The sequence below is a fragment of the Ranitomeya variabilis genome, chromosome 8 (genome assembly GCF_051348905.1).
Source record: "Ranitomeya variabilis isolate aRanVar5 chromosome 8, aRanVar5.hap1, whole genome shotgun sequence".
In the NCBI taxonomy this organism is placed as follows: Eukaryota; Metazoa; Chordata; class Amphibia; order Anura; family Dendrobatidae; genus Ranitomeya; species Ranitomeya variabilis.
In genome coordinates this window covers 4,415,817-4,436,287 of record NC_135239.1, presented here as the reverse complement: position 1 = coordinate 4,436,287, position 20,471 = coordinate 4,415,817, and the positions used below count along the sequence as shown (strand labels likewise).

The 20,471-nt window shown below is 45.1% G+C and overlaps 1 protein-coding gene across 3 annotated transcripts in view; it reads right to left on the bottom strand.

The window, feature by feature from the left end:
- Window positions 1-20,471, bottom strand: part of CCDC24 (coiled-coil domain containing 24) — a 174,686-nt gene that overhangs the window by 78,003 nt on the left and 76,212 nt on the right. For 2 of the 3 annotated variants that reach the window (XM_077277517.1, XM_077277516.1), the window contains exons 4-5: window positions 1,142-1,282; window positions 861-965 (exon numbers count right to left, since the gene is read on the bottom strand). The exons of the other annotated variant lie outside the window; for it this stretch is intronic. In XM_077277517.1, the coding sequence (XP_077133632.1) occupies window positions 861-965; window positions 1,142-1,282 (246 nt within the window). The remainder of the gene's footprint in view (window positions 1-860; window positions 966-1,141; window positions 1,283-20,471) is intronic. 3 annotated transcript variants of the gene reach the window in all.

Sequence of the window (20,471 nt, the reverse complement as noted above, 5' to 3'; positions counted from 1 at the left end):
TCAGTGTACAGTGTATACCCTCAGTGTACAGTATATATATATCAGTGTACAGTATATACCCTCAGTGTACCGTGTATACCCTCCGTGCACAGTATATACCCTCCGTGCACAGTATATACCCTCAGTGCACAGTATATACCCTCAGTGCACAGTATATACCCTCAGTGTACAGTATATACCCTCAGTGTACAGTGTATACCCTCCGTGCACAGTGTATACCCTCAGTGCACAGTATATACCCTCAGTGTACAGTATATACCCTCAGTGTACAGTGTATACCCTCCGTGCACAGTATATACCCTCAGTGCACAGTATATACCCTCAGTGTACAGTATATACCCTCCGTGCACAGTATATACCCTCAGTGTATAGTGTATACCCTCCGTGCACAGTATATATATATCAGTGTACAGTATATACCCTCAGTGTACCGTGTATACCCTCCGTGCACAGTATATACCCTCAGTGCACAGTATATACCCTCAGTGCACAGTATATACCCTCAGTGTACAGTATATACCCTCAGTGTACCGTGTATACCCTCCGTGCACAGTATATACCCTCAGTGCACAGTATATACCCTCAGTGTACAGTATATACCCTCAGTGTACCGTGTATACCCTCCGTGCACAGTGTATACCCTCAGTGCACAGTATATACCCTCCGTGCACAGTATATACCCTCAGTGTATAGTGTATACCCTCCGTGCACAGTGTATACCCTCAGTGTACCGTGCATATACTGCAGTTTCCGATGCTTGTCATCACACATAGACACATAATATTAGTACCAGTGATGTTCACGTGTGTATCCAGTACAACTCCTGATGATGATGCAATGCTGGGGGTTGTAGTACTCACCTGAGGTGAAGGATGACTTCATCAATGTGAGAGATTTGCAGCTTGTCCCGCAGTTCCTCCAGGTCATCCTCTATGGTGGAGCCGGTGGAGAAAGCGGAGCCGGGACTGTGATGGAAAAACGCCGGACTGTGAGCAACATGGACACCACACAAGGAAGAAAGAACCCTCCGGAATCTACAGCAGCCACCCGCCACCGGATCCCTCGTTCCCCGCGACTCCCCATGTTCCCAGGATCCATCGTATACTTAGGATCCGTCATGCCGCCATGTTTCCATACTCACCGCTCGTTCACGGCTCTGCTCGCTGATGGCGGCCAACTCAGGTCACTGGCCACGGATCTCGCCCTACTCTGCGGCCACTCAGATCCCATCACAAAGGCCAGCACCTTGGGGTTGTATCTACCGAGCGCCTGAAGCTCGTCCCTGGCACAAAGACACAAATGTGACCGTAAGATGGAGAAAAAGCCTGAGGGTGACATATACCATATACATTAGGGCCATATATGGCTCCCTTAGCTCCTGTATACCACTGTAGATATAACTATATACCTCCCTATAGCAACAGCCCTGTATATAACTATAGAATACTGGATTTTTCCCACTGCATGTTTTCTCACCTTAAGTCCTTGATGCCAACACAGGCTTTATCTGTCCATTTGGGTCTGACTATTCCCTTTTGCATTTTCTCTTCTGACTTCTAATTCTCCCCTCCTGTGTCTGTGACCAGTCTCCCTGCCGCCCTCTGTCCTGATCACACCTGGCCTATTTCATGTGCACTTAGCTGGCTATTAATTCAGAGACACAGGTCTGTTTTGACCATGGTCTGTCTCTATAAGGATGGCTCTACAAAGATGAAGCTGAAATGAGCCAGAAGTGAACAGAAGGTACGACTATCCACTGTTATTAAATGTACGGTGCTAAACTTCTTTCTCTTCCTCCACACTTACTCATCATGCTGACATACGCTCTAACAGTTTTGGCTCCATTACTCCTCACTCTCCTTCGCTATCCCAAAACCTCAGCACCATCTAACCAAGTAATAATCTCTCCTTCCATCTTGCCCCCCACCTGACCTCCTCCACTGACCTGCTCCACTGACCTGCTCCTCAACCTCAAATCTGTCCTAATAAAACACAAAACAAGCCGCCCACTCTCCTTCTCCCACCTGCTCTTCCTCCCTCTGCTTCTCCTCACTGCTGGCAACATATCTCCAAATCCTGGACCCCCACAACTCATACCTCCCATTATCAACCCCTCCTATCGCTCCCAACCCAATATATACACCCGAAATCTCGCCCACTTCAAACCAGTGCCCTTGACGCCCACCACCCTGCTCCCTCTCTCTGGATCACTCTGAAATGCTCACTCCGTCTGCAATAAACTATACATGAATCACAACCTCTTTACCTCTCGTAATCTTTCCTTTCTGGGCATCACCGAAACATGGTTGACACCGCCTCCCCTGCTGCACTATGTTACGGTGGCCTCCACTTCACCCACACTCCTCGCCCTGGCAGCAGACATGGTGGAGGAGTGGGCCTTCTCCTTTCTTCCAACTGTACTTTTAACCCAATCCCTCCCTCATCCTCCCCTCTTTTGCAGTCCACTCTGTCCACATCTACTCCCCCTAAAAACTTCAAAATGGCCATCATATATTGACCATCGGGCCTGACCACTGCCTTTATTGACCAATTCTCCACATGGCTTCTTCACTTTTTGTCTGCTGACATTCCGACCATCATTATGGGTGACTTCAACATCCCCATTCGGTGAATTTAAACGTGAGCACTGCTGGCGTAGGTGCACGGGTAGGCTCCCACACCCTATAACTAGTCAATGTAACAAACCCGGCACTCAACTTCAGTATGGATGCTGTAAGGTTTATTGTGTAGTATCAACAATAAAACGTTTAGAGACTCCGGTAGAGGATTGAGACTAGCGGTGGACACCGCGTCCATACCCGGACACAACACAGCTTTAAAGCTGGAACCAGGAGCGTTTCTGGATATTAAGTTATACCAATAGGGATCTATTGGCAAAGAAGCTTACTCCCTACTCACCTCACAAATAGTAACTGAGGAAGGTCCACAGGACCGAAACGTTTTATTGTTGATACTACACAATAAACCTTACAGCATCCATACTGAAGTTGAGTGCCGGGTTTGTTACATTGACCTGTTCAACATCCCCATTGACACCCACCAGTCAGCAATCTCCAAACTCCTATCCCTTACTTCATCTTTTGGACTTACTCAGTGGTCCTCCTCAGCCACCCACAGACGGACATACACTAGACCTGGTCTTCACCAGTCTCTGCTCTCTATCTAGCTTCACAACCTCCCCTCTCCCTCTGACCACCTACTCACTTTCTCATCCCTGTCCTCCTCACCTGTCACCCATGTCCAACAACATGCACACCCCCGCAGAAACCTCGCACACCTTTACACCTACCCACTCTGACTCTATCCTACCACTGTCCACCATATCTTCACTCCACGACACAAACACTGCCACTAGTTTCTACAATGCCACTCTTGCATCAGCCATCGACTCAGTCGCCCCTGTCATGCATAGCAGAGTGCGATGAATCAATAGACAACCCTGGCACAATAACATCACTAAAAGCTTCGGCAAGTATCTAGAATTGCAGAGCAGCATTGGAAGAAAACACATTCGCAAGATGATTTCACTGCACTCAAACAAGCAACACTCGCATTCAAATCAGCTCTCACCTCTGCTAAACAGGCCTACTTTACAACCCTCCTATCTTCCTTAACCCACAACCCCAAACAGTTGTTCGACACTTAACTCAGTCCTCCGCCACCCACTGCCCCCTCCAAATTCCCTAATCTCTGCGGAGGACTTTGCCACACACATCAAAAGTAAGATCGACCAAACAAGGCAATTCTTTGTTGTCAAACTACCACAACCCCTTTGTATACCAGACCAATGCCCTAACCCCATAACTTCCCTCTCCAAAATCACTGAAGGGGGGGCTTGCTCATCTTCTCTCCAAATCACACCTCACCACTTGTGCGCTTGACCCCATCCCATCTCCTCACCAACCTCACCACAACACTAATCCCATCCCTAACCCATCTCTTCAACCTATCACTAACTTCTGGTACCTTCTCTTCTGCTTTCAAACATGCCACAATCACACCTATCCTCAAAAAGCCATCCCTTGACCCAAGCGCTATGTCCAGCTATCACCCCATATCTTTGCTCCCATTTGCTTCCAAACGCCTTGAGCAGCACGTCCATGCTGAACTTTCCTCTTAATTTGTATCTAACTCGCTCTTCGACAGCCTACAATCTGGCTTCCGTCCCCACCATTCCACTAAGACAGCCCTGACCAAAATTACGAACGACCTACTTACAGCCAAAGCTAACAGACAATTCTCTATTCTCCTCCTTCTATACCTGCCCTCTGCCTTCAACACAGTTGACCACTACCTCCTACTACAGATCCTCTCTGCCTTTGGTGTCAAAGACCTTGATCTATCTTGATTCTCCTCATACCTCACCAACCGCACATTTAGCATTTCCTACTCCCATACTACCTCTTCATTTCGCCCCCTCTCTGTTGGTGTCCCTCAAGGCTCTGTCCTAGGACCCTTACTCTTCTCAATCTATACACTTGGCCTGGGACAAATCATAAAGTCCTATGGCTTCCAGTACCATCTATATGCTGATGACACTCAGATCTACCTCTCTGGCCCAGACGTCACCTCTCTGCTCTCCAGAATCCCAGAGTGTTTATCAGCCATAGCCTTCTTCTCCTCTAGCTTCCTCAAGCTCAATGTGGACAAATCTGAACTAATTATCTTTCCTCCATCTCGCATATCTTCCCTACCTGATCTATCTATCAAAATAAATGAAATCACACTTTCCCCTGCCCTGAAATCCGCTGCCTCGGAGTAAGGGTACTGTCACACAGTGCAATTTTGATCGCTACGACGGTACGATTCGTGACGTTCTAGCGATATCGTTACGATATCGCAGTGTCTGACACGCAGCAGCGATCAGGGACCCTGCTGAGAATCGTACGTCGTAGCAGATCGTTTGGAACTTTCTTTCGTCGCTTGATCACCCGCTGACATCGCTGGATCGTTGTGTGTGACACCGATCCAGCGATGTGTTCGCTTGTAACCAGGGTAAACATCGGGTAACTAAGCGCAGGGCCGCGCTTAGTAACCCGATGTTTACCGTGGTTACCAGCGTAAAAGTAAAAAAAACAAACAGTACATACTTACATTCCGGTGTCTGTCCTCCGGCGTCTCAGCTTCTCTGCACTGTGAGCGCCTGCCGGCCGGAAAGCGAGCACAGCGGTGACGCCTGACGTCACCGCTCTGCTTTCCGGCTATGGTGCTTACACAGTGGAGAGAAGCACAGCGCCGGGGGACAGACACCGGAATGTAAGTATGTACTGTTTGGTTTTTTTACGTTTACGCTGGTAACCAGGGTAAACATCGGGTTACTAAGCGCGGCCCTGCGCTTAGTTACCCGATGTTTACCCTGGTTACCGGGGACTTCGGCATCGCTCCAGCGCCGTGATTGCAACGTGTGACCGCAGTCTACGACGCTGGAGCGATAATCATACGATCGCTGCGACGTCACGGATCGTGCCGTCGTAGCGATCAAAATTGCACTGTGTGACAGTACCCTAACCCTTGACTCTGCCCTGTCCTTCAAACCGCACATCCAAGCTCTCGCCACCTCCTGTCGCCTCCAGCTCCAAAATATTTCCAGAATCCGTCCTTTCCTCAACCCACACTCTACCAAAATGCTTGTGCAAGCCTTAATCATCTCTCGCCTCGACTACTGCAACATCCTCCTCTGTGGCCTACCTTCTAACACTCTCGCACCCCTCCAGTCCATCCTTAACTCTGCTGCCCGACTAATTAATCTCTCTCCTCGCTACAATCCTGCTTCCCCTCTTTGCAAATCCCTTCACTGGCTTCCAATTTCCCAGCATATCCAATTTAAACTACTAACACTGACCTACAAAGCCATCCATAACCTTTCTCCTCCGTATATTTCCAAACTATTGATCTTCCCTCACGTAATCTCCGGTCCTCCCAAGACCTCCTTCTCTCCTGCATGCTTATTCGCTCCTCACCCGATTGCCTCCAAGACTTCTCCCGAATATCCCCCATCCTCTGGAATTCTGTGCCCCAACACGTCCGGTTTTCCACATTTGGATCCTTCAAAAGAAACCTGAAAACCCACCACTTCAAAAAAGCTTACAACCTGTAATAACCACACGGCCTCCTCAACACCATCGGAGCTACTGAAACCCTGGTCCTACTGTCGCCTTCCCCATAATCCTGTAGAATGTAAGCCCGCAAGGGCAGGGTCCTCGCCCCTCTGTATCAGTCAGTCATTGTTAGTTTATTTACTGTAAGTGATATCTGTAATTTGTATGTAACTCCTTCTCATGTACAGCACAATGGAATTATTGGTGCTGTATAAATAAATAATAATATACCCTCCCTATAGCTACAGCCCTGTATATAACTATATATGCCCTCCCTATAGCTACAGTCCTGTATATAACTATATATGCCCTCCCTATAGCTACAGCCCTGTATATAACTATCTATAACCTCCCTATAGCTACAGTCCTGTATATAACTATATATGCCCTCCCTATAGCTACAGCCCTGTATATAACTGTGATGATAATGTATAATAGGATTTTTAGTTGTCCCTGTTAGCACATCATTGTGGGCTCTGACCCCCCCCCCCCCTTCTCTCTGTGTTTCTGCTGGCAGAGATGCGTGTATGCGGATCCCAAATCTCTCATGGCCCCCCCACAAGAATTTTTATTGCGCTTGTAGCTGCACAAATCTCCCTCCAGCTGAAACTGGTCTGATCTGTCTCAAAAGACAGGAGGTTCTTTGTTCTATTATAGTAAGATATTGGGCCACCAATTTGAGCTAGAAAAATAATAAGTATATATTGCTAACTTCCATCGGTAGATCTGTCCAACACTAAGCGCGAGCAGCTAAACACAACAAGTAAAAAGTACGGATTTCTCCGGAACCGTGTGGAACAACTAGGATGAATTTGGTATCAATAGAGAGCTAATTTTAATACAAGATGGATGAGGTGTGTATTATGACTCTGCCAGATTCTCGAGAGAAGATATGAGAGTTACAAGAATTGTTGGAGAAAACTGTACAGCTGAGGAGAGGGGTGGGCGATGTTAACTCAACCCCTTTAGTGCTGTCACAAGGCTGCAGGTATAAGTGACTGCACTTAACCCAGCCTTCAGTTTTGCCTGAGGAGCTGTTACAGCAGGTCTTATCTCATGAATTGGGACATTAGGGCTCCGCCTACCAGCATGGTTGCCTGAGATGATCTGAGCACATGTGAGTTTTATCTTTCTTCTTTAATGCATGTTATTTTATAATTGCTTTGTACATACATACTTTGTCTCATATTGTAACACCTTTATATACCTTTTATAAACACTGTCTGATCTTTATGGAGTAAAATATTTAAAATACTAGCTTCGTTCTCCTGCTCTAAAACGTACCCTAAGTCTTCTGAAGGGAATTACTCTACTGTTTTGGGTTAGCTTCGGTCCAGTTAATCGGAGCTGGTGGCAGCATACCTTGTCCTGCGCTTTTGGGAGTCATTGTAGCGACAGTGGCGTTGATAATTATTGTTCCTGCCTGAGTGGGAGTAGTTATATCGCCCTCGCTGCAGCGTGCCCAATAGCCAGTACATAGCAGGCAGCCATTCTGGCGACTAATTACCCTAGGTGCAGTACCTAATCTGACCTGAGGGTAAGGGGGGTGCCAAAGAGCTGCAAGTTTTCAAGCAGAACTGTAAAGCGGGATAGACACAAATCCCTGCAGTTCGTGTTACATTGCAGAGCAGTGGGATAACTAAAATAAGCCCCTGCGGTAAATTGAGAGGTCAATAGCCTTGTTTGTGTTTTCATCACATTGTAGCAGTGGAGGGATAACTAAGATAAACCCCCTGCACATGTGATAGCCGTGGGCTAGCCAAAGGTCACCCCCGATCGTGATGTACTGTTGACAGTCTTGGTGTGAATTGTGACAATAACTATATATAACCTCCCTATAACTACAGTCCTGTATATAACTATATATACCCTCCCTATAGCTACAGTCCTATATATAATCATATGTACCCTTCCTATAGCTACAGCCCTGTAAATAACTATATATGCCTCCCTGTAGCAACAGCCCTGTATATAACTATATACCCTCCCTATAGCTACAGCCCTGTATATAACTATATATACCCTCCCTATAGCTACAGCCCTGTATATAACTATATATACCCTCCCTATAGCTACAGCCATGTATATAACATATATATATATATATATATATATATATATATATATATATATATATATATATATATATATATATATATATATATATATATATACTAGCTGTACTACCCGGCTTCGCCCGGGTTAATGACTGCTGTTAGCAAAATAGAATGTGTTAACAAAAATTTATTGTGCACACAAAAACCACAAAACAAATAGATAGAAATGTAATTATTAAAAGGCAAAAACTAAGCTAATAGAAGAATTTCACAACATATATTAGCTTTGTTATACTGAGAATGTCTTTGTTGCCTATATTAACCAATCAGAGCTCAGGTTAATTAACTGTAGCAAAATAGAAGCTGAGCTGTGATTGGTTGCTATTGGCAGCCTGATAAATCCCCAGCCAACAGTAAGCCCACCCCCTGGCAGTATATATTAGCTCACACATACACATAATAGACAGGTCATGTGACTGACAGCTGCCGGATTCCTATATGGTACATTTGTTGCTCTTGTAGTTTGTCTGCTTATTAATCAGATTTTTATTTTTGAAGGATAATACCAGACTTGTGTGTGTTTTAGGGCGAGTTTCGTGTGTCAAGTTGTGTGTGTTGAGTTGCGTGTGGCGACATGCGTGTAGCAACTTTTGTGAGATGAGTTTTGTGTGGCGACATGCGTGTAGCAACTTTTTGTGTGTCGAGTTGCATGTGACAGGTTAGTGTAGCAAGTTGTGTGCAGCAAGATTTGTGCATGGCGAGTTTTGCGCGTGGCGAGTTTTATGTGTGGTGCGTTTTGAGTATGTGCAAGTTTTGTGTGAGGCAACTTTTGCATGTGGTGCAACTTTTGTACATGTGGCAATTTTTCTGTGTGTGCAAGTTTTGCATGAGGTGAGTTTTCCATGAGGCGAGTTTTGCACGTGTGGCGAGTTTTGCACGTGTGGCGAGTTTTCCATGAGGTGAGTTTTGCACGTGTGGCGAGTTTTGCATGTAGCGAGTTTTGCGCGTGGCGAGTTTTGAGTGGTGACTTTTGTGTTTCGACTTTTATGTGGCGAGGTTGGTGTATGTGTGGTGAAATGTGCGCTGAGGGTGGTATATGTGTTCAAGCACGTGGTAGTGTGTGGCGCATTTTGTGTGTGTGTTCATATCCCCGTGGTGGTGTGGTGATTATCCCATGTCGGGGCCCCACCTTAGCAACTGTACGGTATATACTCTTTGGCGCCATCGCTCTCGTTCTTTAAGTCCCCCTTGTTCACATCTGGCAGCTGTTAATTTGCCTCCAACACTTTTCCCTTCACTTTTTCCCCATTATGTAGATAGGGGCAAAATTGTTTGGTGAATTGGAACGCGCGGGGTTAAAATTTCACCTCACAACATAGCCTATGACGCTCTCGGGGTCCAGACGTGTGACTGTGCAAAATTTTGTGGCTGTAGCTGCGATGGTGCAGATGCCAATCCCGGACATACACACATACATACATACACACATTCAGCTTTATATATTAGATATACCTGTATGTAATCTCCTGTATATAGTATATACCTGTGTGTCATCTCACCTATATATAGTATATATCTGTGTGTCATCTCCTCCTGTATATAGTATATACCTGTATGTCATCTCCTCCTATACATAGCATATACCTGTATGTCATCTCCTCCTGTATATACTATATACCTGTAGGTAATCTGCTCCTGTATATAGTATATACCTGTGTGTCATCTCCTCCTGTATATAGTATATACCTGTATGTCATCTCCTCCTGTATATACTATATACCTGTATGTCATCTCCTCCTGTATATACTATATACCTGTAGGTAATCTGCTCCTGTATATAGTATATACCTGTGTGTCATCTCCTCCTGTATATAGTATATACCTGTATGTCATCTCCTCCTGTATGTAGTATGTACCTGTATGTCATCTCCTCCTCTATATAGTATATACCTGTGTGTCATCTCTCCTGTATATAGTATATATCTGTGTGTCATCTCCTCCTGTATATAGTATATACCTGTGTGTCATCTCCTCCTGTATATAGTATATACCTGTATGTCATCTCCTGCTGTATGTAGTATGTACCTCTATGTCATCTCCTCCTCTATATAGTATATACCTGTGTGTCATCTCTCCTGTATATAGTATATACCTGTGTGTCATCTCTCCTGTATATAGTATATATCTGTGTGTCATCTCCTCCTGTATATAGTATATACCTGTGTGTCATCTCCTCCTGTATATAGTATATATCTGTATGTCATCTCCTCCTGTATTAGACCTCGTTCACACGTTATTTGGTCAGTATTTTTACCTCAGTATTTGTAAGCTAAATTGGCAGCCTGATAAATCCCCAGCCAACAGTAAGCCCATCCCCTGGCAGTATATATTAGCTCACACATACACATAATAGACAGGTCATGTGACTGACAGCTGCCGGATTCCTATATGGTACATTTGTTGCTCTTGTAGTTTGTCTGCTTATTAATCAGATTTTTATTTTTGAAGGATAATACCAGACTTGTGTGTGTTTTAGGGCGAGTTTCGTGTGTCAAGTTGTGTGTGTTGAGTTGCGTGTGGCGACATGCATGTAGCGACTTTTGTGAGATGAGTTTTGTGTGGCGACATGCGTGTAGCAACTTTTTGTGTGTCGAGTTGCATGTGACAGGTTAGTGTAGCAAGTTGTGTGCAGCAAGTTTTGCGCATGGCGAGCTTTGCGCGTGGCGAGTTTTATGTGTGGTGCCTTTTGAGTATGTGCAAGTTTTGTGTGAGGCAACTTTTGCATGTGTTGCAACTTTTGTGCATGTGGCAATTTTTCTGCGTGTGCAAGTTTTGCGTGTGGCGAGTTTTCCATGAGGTGAGTTTTGCACGTGTGGCGAGTTTTGCATGTGGAGAGTTTTGCGCGTGGCGAGTTTTGAGCGGCGACTTTTGTGTTTCTACTTTTATGTGGCGAGGTTGGTGTATGTGTGGTGAAATGTGCGCTGAGGGTGGTATATGTGTTCGAGCACGTGGTAGTGTGTGGCGCATTTTGTGTGTGTGTTCATATCCCCGTGGTGGTGTGGTGATTATCCCATGTCGGGGCCCCACCTTAGCAACTGTACGGTATATACTCTTTGGCGCCATCGCTCTCATTCTTTAAGTCCCCCTTGTTCACATCTGGCAGCTGTTAATTTGCCTCCAACACTTTTCCTTTCATTTTTTCCCCATTATGTAGATAGGGGCAAAATTGTCTGGTGAATTGGAAAGCGCGGGGTTAAAATTTCACCTCACAACATAGCCTATGACGCTCTCGGGGTCCAGACGTGTGACTGTGCAAAATTTTGTGGCTGTAGCTGCGACGGTGCAGATGCCAATCCCGGACATACACACATACATACATACACACATTCAGCTTTATATATTAGATATATATATATATATATATACAGTGGGGCAAAAAAGTATTTAGTCAGTTAGCAATAGTGCAAGTTCCACCACTTAAAAAGATGAGAGGCGTCTGTAATTTACATCATAGGTAGACCTCAACTATGGGAGACTTGAATTTTATTGATAAATATCTAAGGCTTCTTTCACACTAGCGTCGGGCTCGTCCCGTCGCCGTGCGTCGGGCCGAGGTCCCCGACGCTAGCGTTGTCCCCGCCGCACAACGGGTGCAGCGGATGCATTTTTCCAGCGCATCCGCTGCCCCATTGTGAGGTGCGGGGAAGTGCGGGGAGGTGGGGGCGGAGTTCCGGCGGAGTTCCGGCTGCGCATGCGCGGTCGGAAAAAGCGGACCGTCGTGAGCAAAAAACGTTACATGTAGCGTTTTTTGCTCCCGACGGTCCGCCACTGCACGACGCATTTGTCGCACGACGGGTGCGACGTGTAGCAATCCGTCACAATGCGTCGCTTCATGTTAATCAATGGCGAAAAAATGCATCCTGCAAACACTTTTTCAGGATGCGTTTTTTCGGCAAAACGACGCATTGTGACGGAATGCAGTTAACGCTAGTGTGAAAGTAGCCTAAAATATAACAATATGTGAATAAAACACCAACACCAATAAACTAAAATACAGAGGCACCCAGGGAGGTGCCTGACCCTATATATCCTATCTCACCCTGCCTGACAGCGGAGGTTGGCACCCTGTAACCTGCGCTGTGGCGCCCCCACTCGTCGGCGGCTCTCCCTTTCTGCCCTATTATGCCCAACAGATGGCAGGGGAGTGATTAAAGATGTTACAAGGGTGCATAGGATAGTTTTAAGGAGAAGTATGTGTTGCTTAGGCTTCTTTCACACTTCAGTTTTTTGGCGTCAGTCACTTCCGACATAATGACGGATCGACGGATCCGTCACAATAGTTGAAAAAACGGATGTAACGGATCCGTTTTTTTGACGGATCCGTTACTCGGGGGTTGTATATACTTTTTGGAGCATGCGCAATTGAAAAAAATTGAAAAAACGGATTGGGGCGACGGATCCGCCGAAATGACGGTCGTGACGGATCCGTCGCCCATAGGTGGCCATTCTATGAAATGACGGACGCGACGGATCCATCGCGATCCGCCATTTCAATGCAGACAAAAAACGTTGCAATGACCGTCAATGTCTAGATGACGTCCGCCAAATTTTGACGGATCCGTCGCATGACGGATGGAACGGACGACCATCCGTCGCTAATGCAAGTCTATGGGGGAAAAAACGGATCCGTCGAAAAAAAAAAACGGATCCGTTTTTTGAGGAAAATGGCGGATTTAGACTGACGCGAAACAACTGAAGTGTGAAAGAGGCCATATCTTCCAAATGGTACAGTTGGATAGGAAGAAAATTGTGGCTTGACTAATGCCCTAGCTAGCTCATAGATTGCTGCTGATATCTGATTATAATGTTATTGATACTCTAGGCAGAAGTCCAAATATGATATACAGTACCTACAGATAGATGAAACAGAATGGAAGATGGTAATAGACTTATCTTAATCCCATTAATGATAAACAGTCCTCAAGTATAAGCCAGGAACTAGATCAGATACGCTAATTAATGCCCTGTATAAGAGCAAAATATCATATCCATATAATAGCAGCAACTCGTATGATCCTACAACAATAGCCAGCTGGAGATGGATTCAGCCATATCAAAATGACCATAATAGGTCAGAAAAAAGCAACACATACCCATCCACAGATAATGCAATAAACTCCAGTATGAATGTACACTGCATGCCACGATAATGCAACAAAAACAACACTCAACGCGTTTCCCCTCCACTGGGGTTCATCAGGAGTATATAAATAAAGCAATGCCAATAATGCTTGGCCTTGTTGCAATGCTTAATTAGACCGATGGTACTTAGCTTTTTGCAGTTTTAGTACAGCAGGCTTGGTAGCCGAAGCTTCGGAGTCAGTCCTCCCTTGTTAATGATGCACGTGCATTATAATCAGATATCCATACAAGAAGACTTCTGTTTAAACACTCTGCAAGCAGTATTATTTAGGTCAGCAGCAATCTATGAGCTAGCTAGGGCATTAGTCAAGCCACAATTTTCTTCCTATCCAACTGTACCATTTGGAAGATAAGCAACACATACTTCTCCTTAAAACTATCCTATGCACCCTTGTAACATCTTTAATCACTCCCCTGCCATCTGTTGGGCATAATAGGGCAGAAAGGGAGAGCCGCCGACGAGTGGGGGCGCCACAGCGCAGGTTACAGGGTGCCAACCTCCGCTGTCAGGCAGGGTGAGATAGGATATATAGGGTCAGGCACCTCCCTGGGTGCCTCTGTATTTTAGTTTATTGGTGTTGGTGTTTTATTCACATATTGTTATATTTTAGATATTTATCAATAAAATTCAAGTTTTATGCTACACATTAGAGTTTAGCGGTGATCACAAGAAAAAATACTCTAATTATTTAACTTTATACTGTGATAGTTCTCAACTATGGGAGACAAACTGAGAAAAAAAATCCAGAAAATCACATTGTCTGTTTTTTTATCATTTTATTTGCATATTCTGGTGGAAAATAAGTATCTGGTCAGAAACAAAATTTCATCTCAATACTTTGTAATATATCCTTTGTTGGCAATGACAGAGGTCAAACGTTTTCTGTAAGTCTTCACAAGGTTGCCACACACTGTTGTTGGTATGTTGGCCCATTCCTCCATGCAGATCTCCTCTAGAGCAGTGATGTTTTTGGCTTTTCGCTTGGCAACACGGACTTTCAACTCCCTCCAAAGGTTTTCTATAGGGTTGAGATCTGGAGACTGGCTAGGCCACTCCAGGACCTTGAAATGCTTCTTACGAAGCCACTCCTTCGTTGCCCTGGTGGTGTGCTTTGGATCATTGTCATGTTGAAAGACCAAGCCACGTTTCATCTTCAATGCCCTTGCTGATGGAAGGAGGTTTGCACTCAATATCTCACGATACATGGCCCCATTCATTCTTTCATGTACCCGGATCAGTCGTCCTGGCCCCTTTGCAGAGAAACAGCCCCAAAGCATGATGTTTCCACCACCATGCTTTACAGTAGGTATGGTGTTTGATGGATGCAACTCAGTATTCTTTTTCCTCCAAACACGACAAGTTGTGTTTCTACCAAACAGTTCCAGTTTGGTTTCATCAGACCATAGGACATTCTCCCAAAACTCCTCTGGATCATCCAAATGCTCTCTAGCAAACTTCAGGCGGGCCCGGACATGTACTGGCTTAAGCAGTGGGACACGTCTGGCACTGCAGGATCTGAGTCCATGGTGGCGTAGTGTGTTACTTATGGTAGGCCTTGTTACATTGGTCCCAGCTCTCTGCAGTTCATTCACTAGGTCCCCCCGCGTGGTTCTGGGATTTTTGCTCACCGTTCTTGTGATCATTCTGACCCCACGGGGTGGGATTTTGCGTGGAGCCCCAGATCGAGGGAGATTATCAGTGGTCTTGAATGTCTTCCATTTTCTAATTATTGCTCCCACTGTTGATTTCTTCACTCCAAGCTGGTTGGCTATTGCAGATTCAGTCTTCCCAGCCTGGTGCAGGGCTACAATTTTGTTTCTGGTGTCTTTTGACCAGCTCTTTGGTCTTCACCATAGTGGAGTTTGGAGTCAGACTGTCTGAGGGTGTGCACAGGTGTCTTTTTATACTGATAACAAGTTTAAACAGGTGCCATTACTACAGGTAATGAGTGGAGGAAAGAGGAGACTCTTAAAGAAGAAGTTACAGGTCTGTGAGAGCCAGAAATCTTGATTGTTTGTTTCTGACCAAATACTTATTTTCCACCATAATATGCAAATAAAATGATAAAAAAACAGACAATGTGATGTTCTGGATTTTTATTTCTCAGTTTGTCTCCCATAGTTGAGGTCTACCTATGATGTAAATTACAGACGCCTCTCATCCTTTTAAGTGGTGGAACTTGCACTATTGCTGACTGACTAAATACTTTTTTGCCCCACTGTGTATATATATATATATATATATATATATATATATACTCTCCCCATAGCTAGTCCTGTATAACTATATATACTCTCCTTATAGCTACAGTCATGTATATAACTATATATACCCTCCCTATAGCAACAGTCCTGTATATAACTATAGATACCCTCCCTATAGCTACAGCCATGTATATAACATATATATATATATATATATATATACACACACAGTATATATGTATATATATACTCTCCCCATAGCTAGTCCTGTATAACTATATATACCCTCCCTATAGCAACAGTCCTGTATATAACTATAGATACCCCCCCTATAGCTACAGCCATGTATATAACATATATATATATATATATATATATATATATATATATATATATATATATATATATATATATACACACAGTATATATGTATATATATACTCTCCCCATAGCTAGTCCTGTATAACTATATATACCCTCCCTATAGCAACAGTCCTGTATATAACTATAGATACCCTCCCTATAGCTACAGCCCTGTATATAACTATATATACCCTCCATATAGCTACAGTTCTGTATGTAACTACACTGCTCAAAAAAATAAAGGGAACACTAAAATCCCACATCCTAGATATCACTGAATGAAATATTCCAGTTTTAAATCTTTATTGTAGTAGGAAAAGGCGTTCCAGCTCCATAAAAATTGTTCAGGACCTGTGGTTAGAGTCAGGTGACTTGAATTGCTCAGAGGATTGGTCCTTGTACACTTGATAATAATCACCGCACTCTCTAAGAAACCATGCATTGATTAAGATCGGGCACGATCGAAACACGTCGCATGTACTTTGTACTAAGACATTCGCATAAATGCAAGGATCTATTATGCTGTATTAATTTTAATGGATAAATAAAGCATTGAATTTTTAAGGAGCTGGAACGCCTTTTCCTACTGCTGTGATTACCACTCATCCTGGTCCGAGATGAAGTTCCGAGCACCTGTGTGGATCGGAGAGCTGGCTGTGGCTTTTTAGCTACATTTATTTTTTGCTTTTTAAATCTTTATTTATTACATAGTGGAATGTGTTGAGAACAATAAAACCTAAAAATGATCAATGTAAATTACAACTAATATCCCACGGAGGTCTGAAGTTGGAATGATGCTCAAAATCAAAGTGGAAAATGAAGTTACAGGCTGATCCAACTTCAGTGGAAATGCCTCAAGACAAGGAAATGATGATCAGTAGTGTGTGGCCTCCACGTGCCTGTATGACCTTCCTACCATACATGGGCATGCTCCTGATGAGGCAGTGGATGGTCTCCTGAGGGATCTCCTCCCAGGCCTGAACTAAAGCATCCACCAAATCCAGGACAGTCTGTGATGCAACGTGACGTTGGTGGATGGTGCGAAACATGATGTCCCAGATGTGTTCAGCCACACGACGTCTGGCATTGTCCTGCATTAGGAGGAACCCAGGGCCAACCGCACCAGCATATGGTCTCACAAGGGGTCTGAGGGTCTCATCTCGGTACCTAATGGCAGTCAGGCTACCTCTGGCGAGCACATGGAGGGCTGTGTGGCCCCCAAAGAAATTCCACCTCACTCCATTTCTGACCCAGTGCCAAACCGGTCATGCTGAAGGATGTTGCAGGCAGCAGATCGCTCTCCACCGCGTCTCCAAACTGCCACATACGCTCAGTGTGCACCTGCTTTCATCTGTGAAGAGCACAGGGCGTCAGTGGCGAATTTGCCAATCCTGGTGTTCTGTGGCAAACGTCAATCGTCCTGCATGGTGTTGGGCTGTGAGCACAACCCCCATCTGTGGACATCGGGCACTCAGACCATACTCATGGAGTCGGTTTCTAACCATTTGTGCAGACACATGCACATTTGTGGCCTGCTGGAGGTCATTTTGCAGGGCTCTGTCAGTGCTCCTCCTGTTCCTCCTTGCACAAAGGCTGAGGTAGCGGTCCTGCTGCTGGGTTGTTGCCCTCTTATGGCCCCCTCCACGTCTCCTGGTGTACTGGCCATCCTGGATGAGCTGCACTACCTGAGCCACTTGTGTGGGTTGTAGAGTCCATCTCATGCTACCACGAGTGTGAAAACACAATCAACATTCAAGTGACCAAAACATAAGCCAGAAAGCATTGGTACTGAGATGTGGTCTGTGGTCCCCACCTGCAGAACCACTCCTTTATTGAATGTGTCTTGATAATTGCCAATAATTTTCATGTGTTGTCTATTCCATTTGCACAACAGCATGTGAAATTGATTGTCAAACGGTGTTGCTTTCTAAGTGGACAGTTTGATTTCACAGAAGTTTTATTTACTTGGAGTTATATTCTGTTGTTTAAGTGTTCCCTTTATTTTTTTGAGCAGTGTATATATACCCTACCTACAGCTACAGCCCTGTATATAACTATAAATACCCTCCATATAGCTACAGCCCTTTGTCAGAGAAACCCAAACTTTTATTTTTAGCTATGAGCTTGCAGCTCCCTGGCACGGGAACTGCACCTAGGATAAGTAGTCACCGGAGCAGCTGCCCTGTCCCGTACTGGTTATTAGGGAGCTCTGCAGTGAGGGTGGTATATATATCACCAGTCCCAGGCCAGGGATTCACACAGAAACCTCCGTCCGTCACTGCCAGGGTCCCCCAATAACACCAGAACGGTATGTTGCCACCAGTTCCTCACTAGATATAAGCCCAGTCTGTTACCAAGCCTATATTGGGTCAAAAACCAACCCCAGGTAGTATGAATTTGCATGGAGTACATGTCCGTTCGATCATAGATCAAATTTATAAGTTTACTCCAGAAAGAATCGGCAGTGTTTACAAAAGTTACAAAAGATATTACAAAAGAGACAAAATACAAATCTGTACAAACAGTTATAAAATAAAAGGGATAAAAGGTACGCAACTTACTAAATCTCAGTCACAGGTATGAAGTGTTGATAAAGGGGAGGAGAGTTCGCAAAGGAATGATTCGGCACCCCAGCATGGTGTTAGCTGCTGTCTCTCCAGCTCCGAATGCTTCCCAAAATGGACGTTCCTGTTTTATGGTTCAGACATAAACTTAGGGACTCCCACTTTGGCCGACCTCGTATGTGGGCTGTTTTCCAGGAGGTACACCTATTTTGGAAGGTTATCAAAACTCCTTTTTTCCATATCTCTGGCCTGGAAGCTCACAGGCCAACGATATTGGCATTATTTTTCCCCCTGTGATTTTACCGTTCTTTAGAGTTCAAACACGATATGTCTGTGATTTACTGGTGAGCAGCAATTCATTCACCAGGTTTCTGATGACCCTAAATGCTGCAAAGTGCTGCCATGCGTAACCCAAATTGCCCAGACCCTGGAAATCTAATTTTCATGTTTCTTTGATTACTGTGTGTTATTATATTGGACTTTGAGTATTCTGCTCAGGAACAAAGATTCTCCTCCATCCTCCCAGGTGGGACTGATGGCAATGTCATCCAGGTACGCCACCGCGTACCTTTCCTGTCCCTGGAGCAGGTTGTTGACCATCCAATGGAACATGGCAGGGGCATTCTTCATCCCAAAAGGCATGACCGTGGACTCGTACAGTCCAAAGGGGGTGAAAATATCCCCAGCTCAGATACATAATGGATAGATATCTTGCGCTGGTTAACCTCTCAAGCAGCTCCTCGATGCGTGTAATTGGGTGTGCATCGGAGGCTGTCAAGGCGTTGAGCCCCCTGTAGTCCACACAAAATCGGGTGGTCCGATCCTTGTTTGGCACCAGGACTACAGATGAGGCCCAAGCACTCTTAGACCATTTAATCACCCCCAACTTTATATTTGCCCTGTTCACATGTAAAGCGCCATGGAATAAATGGCGCTATAAAAATGTATAATAATAATAATAATAATAATAATAACTTTAGCATCTCATCGATCTCCTGGCATATGACGTGCTGCACCTTGTCAGAGATCTGACAGGATGTCCGCTGGATTGGGGTATGATTCCCGGTGTCCACTTTGTGGACCGCTACCTCAGTCCTTCCAGGCATGTTGGTAAATACGGCCTGGAAAGATTTTAGCGTGGCTCGCAGCTGCGACCACTGGCATGCGGATAGCAAGGCGCTAATCTCCATATCCTCTATGGACCCGCTGGCCTTCGCTTAGGCCAGCATGTCCAGGAGGGGGTCTTCCTCCCCATCCTTGGGCAGGTTGGAGATCGGTAGGACACAGGCTCCATGTTCTTGATGAGCCTTCATCATACTGATGTGGAAGGCCTTTTGCATACCCAGAGCATGGTCAAGAGTGACCACGTAGGTGACATGGTTGAGCTGTTGGTGTATGACGTACGGACCTTCCCAGGCCGCCTAAAGCTTGTCTTTTGGTACGGGGACCAGCATCCACACCTTCTAACCCATCTGGTAGGTCCGCTCTCAGTCGTTCTGGTCATACCATTGCTTCTGGTCAGCCTGGGCATGTGCCATGTTGTCATGCACTGCGTCAAGGTCTGCATTTTGTCACAGAAGCGCATGACATACTCCACGATGGACACTCCAGGAGAGCTTGGCTCTTCTTCCCACAATTCCCTTACCAAACCAAGGGATTCCCGGACTCGCCTGCTGTACAGGAGCTCGAAGGGAGAGAACCCCGTCGAGGCCTGCAGAACCTCTCGGTAAGCGAATAGCAGGTGTGGGAGGTAACTTTCCCAGTCGCATCCCTGGGAATCAACCAGCATTTTTAGCATCTGTTTGAGGGTACCATTGAATCATTCACACAAACCATTGGTTTGAGAATGATACGCGCTCAATACTAGATGCCGCACCTGCATTTTCTTACAGAGAGCCTCCATTACGCAAGACATGAATTGAGTCTCCTGTCGGTAAGCATCTCCCTGGGAAATCCTGCTT